At 39.2% G+C, this 6,221-nt stretch overlaps 2 protein-coding genes across 4 annotated transcripts in view; both read left to right on the top strand.

Annotated features, from left to right (window-relative positions):
• LOC109833254 (pentatricopeptide repeat-containing protein At1g28690, mitochondrial) lies at positions 3,340 to 5,688 on the top strand. Of its 3 annotated transcripts, none has more exons than XM_020400861.1 (2): positions 3,340 to 5,192; positions 5,601 to 5,688. In XM_020400861.1, the coding sequence occupies exon 1, from the start codon at positions 3,500 to 3,502 to the stop codon at positions 5,054 to 5,056; it is 1,557 nt and encodes a 518-aa protein (XP_020256450.1). In that variant the 5' UTR covers positions 3,340 to 3,499; the 3' UTR covers positions 5,057 to 5,192; positions 5,601 to 5,688. The 3 variants fall into 3 exon arrangements, with proteins under 3 accessions (XP_020256450.1, XP_020256447.1, XP_020256448.1); XM_020400858.1 differs by lacking the exon at positions 5,601 to 5,688 and adding an exon at positions 5,297 to 5,553; XM_020400859.1 differs by lacking the exon at positions 5,601 to 5,688 and adding an exon at positions 5,283 to 5,553.
• Positions 5,691 to 6,221, top strand: part of LOC109833255 (cytochrome b6-f complex iron-sulfur subunit 2, chloroplastic) — a 4,324-nt gene continuing 3,793 nt past the window's right edge. The window contains exons 1-2 of the mRNA XM_020400862.1: positions 5,691 to 5,841; positions 5,915 to 6,156. Of these exons, the coding sequence (XP_020256451.1) occupies positions 5,806 to 5,841; positions 5,915 to 6,156 (278 nt within the window). The 5' untranslated portion in view covers positions 5,691 to 5,805. The remainder of the gene's footprint in view (positions 5,842 to 5,914; positions 6,157 to 6,221) is intronic.

Below are 6,221 nucleotides of genomic sequence, written 5' to 3'. Positions count from 1 at the left end.
GCGCGCGCGCGTCTTGGGTTTTGCGACATATTGGCATATGTGTAGAAAAACGCTCTCCACACATGCTTTAATCACACTTTTGATATGTGTCGTTCTATTTGTGTGACAAAAAATATGTCATGTAGAGAAAAAAAAAATCATAATTAATAACTTTTGTTGTAGTGAATATAGTAATCAACCATAGTTGAATTGAGACATGCCTAATTCTCATTGGTGTAAGATTCTCTCTCTCTATGGAGAAAAATTGGTGTAAGAATCTCTGGTAAAGCAGGTTAAGGCGTTCAAAGACAACATCAGATTCAATAATTCTATTTCAAATTCTTCAAAAATAAATTTATTCCAAGTGAACACATAAGAGATTGGGAACATCTAAATGTTATTACAAATGAAAATTTCTTGCTCTTGATTATTGCTATAAGCCTAATATGAAATTCCCGTAGGGTGACCATTGAATTGAAATTCTTCAATTCTTTATTGTTGTGACAAGCGCAGACATAGAAGACCCCAGGGAACCTTCTAAAAAAGGCCTTTTCTTTCGCTCCTATATCCTTTTGGTTCTTAAGCAGCCCCAAATTATCTTTCTCTTTACTTCAAACTTAGATTATCCGAAGGTAAATGAGGTACCATTTAAAAAGAAAAGTACCAATAATCATTTGATTCTTCATCACCCCACTTTGCAAAATTGCAATTATATCCCGCATACTTATTGTGTCACCCAATTGGTTCCAACTTACGTGCAATCCAAATTTCCAGCTCATTATAGCGCAGGCGCAGGGTTCAAAACTAAAATTTCACGATAGAGTAATCAAATTAAGTACATTTCACGTTCATAATACACGATATGAGCATATTCGTTCAAGAGTAATTAGTCATCCATAATTATCTCCTCTTCTGCTTCTTTTAGGTGAATGATGTAGATGCCTTTATTGAGGTGAGATTACTTGCTTAGGTCTTTGTTAAAATCATGAAGAGGGATTAAAAATTCATTGTAACAAAAAGTGGGATTATCCACTTTTGATTGAAACAGGGGAATTAACAAAAATCTATGAAGCACCTATACCCTCTTTTACAACAAGTTCAAAGAATTAGAAGTGATGCTCAAAACACAAATCTATAATTTGTTGATTTTCATTCTCCTAATATATGCGGAGTGAGAGTTCTTTACACACCAATTAAATAGCAGAGTGACATAAGACCATAGGTATTCTACGAAATTAAATTCATGTGGGTGCTCCTCCGGAGAGTCGCACCCGAGATACTAGAATACTAATCATAGGCAGTTTATCAACTCGGCTAGACCCTCTTGGGTAACGGTAAACAAACTTTATCATCTGTATCTTAAATAACGATTAACTGGAGACAGAAAAGTTATTCATTGTGCGTGGTTAACAACTTGTAACCAAAGCTAGCAATTTAGACCAAATAATTAACAAAGAGACTAGTTTGAAAATAGCTAGTAAGGTTTTGAGGGACTTAAAAAGAACTTCATCGATTTGAGGGACTAATTTAAAAATACCAACGGAACATCTGATGCGAAAGTGATTTGGCTGGGGCAGGGGGTCTAGGCTAGACTGAATTCAGTCTGTCCAACACATCGGACAAGTTCTGTACACGGATTCAGTTTAGTTTCGATCCAAAACCTGCATCTAGCTAGGACCACCTAACGCTCACACGGTGCGGGTTCAAAGCGTCCGGATCCGCCACCGACTGCTCTCGCTGGTCCGAGCCCATCGAACACGCCCCAACTTTTGTGGATTCTAACATTTGCATCGGTACGAGAGAAAGGCTAAAGTCTTGAAGTTGACGGAGAGAGGGAGAGGACATCCATCTCTACTCATTGGAAGAGAAGCTTTAGCTTTTTATTGCTTTTTCCTACCTCATCTTTGTTCTTGTTTTTTTTTTTCTTTTTTTTTTTTTTACGCCCCAACTTTTGTGGATTCTAACATTTGCATCGGTACGAGAGAAAGGCTAAAGTCTTGAAGTTGACGGAGAGAGGGAGAGGACATCCATCTCTACTCATTGGAAGAGAAGCTTTAGCTTTTTATTGCTTTTTCCTACCTCATCTTTGTTCTTGTTTTTTTTTTTCTTTTTTTTTTTTTGCCCGCGTTAGTATGTCTTTAATTCCCCTTTTTTATTCGTGCTGGCGGTGGGCCCATCTAGCTTTCTTTTGAGATCGCAGGGTGAAAATGCGACTGGGGAGGGTTGGCACGCTGAGAATGATAAGGGTGCTGTGTTGGGTGTCATTATGATGGGGTTATATACACAAGGATGATGTTTGGTTTCGAATGAGTTCATGGTGGGGGGCTGCTGGCTTCTCACGCTTCTCACCCCATGCAGAGGGCACAATTATGAGGCGTCCCAGCTGCGTATTTGGACCACTAGGCCAACAGGGCCCCTCATAACCGCAGAGAGCCTCGTGTACACAGGGACGCGGGGGTGCAAACGATATCGATTTGATCGATCGGCTTTGATAAATTTCGATATAACCCAGCTGATTTTTTTTTTCTAGAATTAAAACCGAACTAGTCTGATAGCATCTATTCCGTTTCAGCTTGGACCCCATTCAATTCTGTCGAGGAAGCGAGCTATGCTTAGAAAAAAAAAAAAAAAGCACACGGATCAAGATGACGAGGAGAGGAAAACACAGATCAAGCATTCGACGAAAGAACAATGCGAATCGGTTGAGATAATAAAACTTAAGCAGAAGAGGTTGGGGGCATGCTAGCTACGTATAGTGACCGCTAGCTTAACATGGCCTCTCTAAATAGCTAGAGAGAGTCACGTGTACACAGAGACGCAGCGGGTGCAAATGATCAGTTTGGATGGTTCTGATAAAATTGGATGTAACCGAACGAGTCTGATCATGTCTATTCCATTTCAGCTGGGTGCAAAAAGATTGATGCTCGCCCTTTGTGCGCTAAGCGTTGAGGGCAGTTGGAAAGGCCCAATAAACTTCCGCTATACGTTATATTTTGTAGGATAGTAGGCCTAGGAGGCACATAAGAAGGCCCGATAGCTTTCAGTAAAAGCCCAGAAATCATCAGGTCATGGGATAACCCGAAAAATCAATTAATCCATTGGACATAGGTTATACACTACTATCAAATAGGTGAACTATTAATAAACAAATCTCTGTGCGATGATTTATTTTCCCATCATAGTTTTCAATAATTTCCCTAAAAAAACATAGTTTTCTCACATGTAAAAGCAAACAAATACAAGAATTTTTTTTAATAGAAATAATATATAAGATCAATATATGTGATACGGACGATTAAAACAATATCGACCTTGGCCTAATCTGACAGGAATTTCGTTGTTGGACTACATTCATAGGCCTCCACGCAACAATATTTCGGGCTCTTCAGAGCCAATTTTATCCCTCTCAAAGCCACTTCTTCGTTCAAATTCACCAAAACTTTCTGGGGGTAGGGAGGGGAAAAAAAAAGCAAAAGCGGAGAACAATTCGAACTCCAAATGCAAGTGCAACACTGCAACAATGAACAATGGCAAGCTTGTAATAAATGAACTCTCTCCCCTCATCAGAACCTTACACTCTCTCTCAACGAATCCCAACCCAAACTCCATTTCCCTCCCAAATCCATCCTCAATAGCCTCTGCCCTCCAACACTTCATCAATTCAAATTCGCCCTCTCCAGGCCAATCCATTCATGCCCACATTCTCAAATCTGGGTTCAATTCCACCACAAACATTTCTATCAAGCTACTAATCCTACACGTTAAGTCTGGTTCGCTCTACAATGCACGCAAGGTGTTCGATAAAATGCTGAAGCCAACTCTATCTGCATACAATTATATGATAGCTGGGTATTTCAAAGCAAACATTTTTGATGAATCTCTACAACTTATTAGAAAGATTGCGTTATCTGATGAAAGGCCAGATGGGTTTACCTTGTCGATGGCTCTGAAGATCTCTGGGGTGAATTTTTCACTTCGTCTAGCGAAACAAGTACATTCCCAGATTGTGAGATTGGAACTAGAAAAGGACGAGGTCCTGTTTGCAGCGTTAATTGATTCCTATGTGAAGAATGGGAAGCTTAGTTATGCTAGGAGTATATTCGAGTCAATGCCGAATAGGAATCTTGTGTGTTCCACTGCTTTGCTTGTGGGATATATGAATGAACAATTATTTATAGATGCTAAAAGAATATTTGATACAATCATAAGAAAGGATATAGTGATATATAATGCAATGATTGAAGGGTACAGCAGAACTGCTGAAACTGCCATGAGATCACTTGAATTGTATAAAGACATGCAGAGTTTCAATTTCATGCCAACAGTTTCTTCTTTTGTGAGTGTGATTGGAGCATGCTGTCTCTTGTCAGCCCTTGAATTTGGTGTACAAGTTCACAATCAAATCATCAAGATGAATGATTTCTCCCATGTAAAGTGTGGGAGTGCCCTTGTTGATATGTACTCCAAATGTGGTAGAATAAAACATGCACGAAGTATTTTCGATCGAATGCCAGAAAAGAATGTGATCACTTGGACAGCGATGATTGATGGATATGGAAAAAATGGAATTGCTGATAATGCTCTCGAGCTGTTCAACTTGATGAGAGATAGTAGGGTTAAACCAAATCATGCTACATTTTTGAGTGTTTTATCAGCTTGTGGTCATGCTGGACTAGTATCCAATGGTAAGGAGGTTTTTGAGAGCATGGAGAAGGATTTTGGACTAAAACCGAGAATGGAGCATTATGCTTGTATGGTGGATATACTAGGACGATCAGGGAACTTGAGTGAAGCGTATAATTTTATTCTAAGGATTCCCGAGAAGCCAAATTCTGATGTTTGGGCTGCATTGTTAGGAGCTTCAAGGTTCTATGGGGATGTAGAGATGGCAGATATTGCAGCGAAGAAGGTTTTTGAATTGACAGGTAAAGAGAGGCCTGGGGCTTATATGGCCCTCTCTAATGCCTTTGCTGCTGTTGGGAATTGGGATGGTGTTAGTGAAGTGAGGGAGTTGATGAAAGTGAGGGGGGTATCTAAAGGCGCAGGTCGTAGTTGGCTGGGGACGGACAAAAGCTGAATCGAAATCCACTGCTAAGTTATTTACATGAGCTCCAACATCATCAAGACTTAAGATTGTTACTATCTTAAGATGCCTTAAATTTTTTACTTGGGTAAGAATTTGAACGGTTCTCTGAATTGAGCAAGCACAACCGGTGAGTCTCCTATGAGCTCAACTTATCTAAAAAGTCCTTATTGAATTTAATATAGTCTCAAGATATTACTGCTTATAATGATATAAATAGAATTTTCCGTGCAGGTTTTACATCTGATATAACATTGCGAGAAAAAAATAAATGTGACGAAGTTGTCTGAGTTGTACCATTACCATTTCTGAATTCGTTATTTTTATGTTTGTATTTTTTACTTCGCATTGAGACTGGACGTCTGAGATTGAAGTTCTGTAATTCTTTAGTTCAGGCTGTTCTATTCTTCTCTCAGGGGAAATTTCCTTTCTATGAAGTGTTATTTCTCTATTTTTATTTTCTTTTATTTATTTATTCTTTTTCTACTTTCTTATTTGGTTATGCTAGCCTTTTGTAAATAAAAATAATCATATGCAGAACTATTATTCCGTAGTCCCCAGGAGGAGATAAAGGAGGGGAAAAAGGGACCTCTTCAGATAATCTAAACGTGTGGCTACGTGAGCCCAATTGCTACCCATCATCCAATCACTGAACCCTATCATCTTTCTACCTTTTTTCTTACTGAAAGGAAATTAAAACCAAGCATTCTTGAAAACAAGAGCAAAGAAGGAAAGCAGAGCGCATGGCTTCCACAACTCTCTCCACTGCTGCCACTCAGGTACCCATCTTATTTCCAATAACCAACTTCATTTTATAATCCTTTACTCCATTTCTCATTCGAAAGTTTGCAGCTTTGTGCTGGTAAAAATGGGATTTTTGCACCATCGCAAGCTCTCATGGCTAAGCCGGCCAAAGGTTTAGGATTTGGGAAGGGGAAGGGAATGAAGGTGACGTGCATGGCGTCAAGCATTTCAGCTGATAGAGTGCCGGACATGGAAAAGAGGAAGCTGATGAATCTTCTTCTATTAGGAGCCATTTCTCTACCTTCTGCTGCGATGCTAGGCCCATATGCTTTATTCTTTGCTCCACCTGGGTGAGTTTTTAATTTCCCCTTTTTCTTTGTCAAACTTAAAATGGGTATTGATATTTTGCTTTTAA

The sequence above is a fragment of the Asparagus officinalis genome, chromosome 3, assembly GCF_001876935.1.
Source record: "Asparagus officinalis chromosome 3, Aspof.V1, whole genome shotgun sequence".
NCBI classification, from domain to species: Eukaryota; Viridiplantae; Streptophyta; class Magnoliopsida; order Asparagales; family Asparagaceae; genus Asparagus; species Asparagus officinalis.
This window is presented reverse-complemented; position numbering and strand designations above follow the sequence as displayed.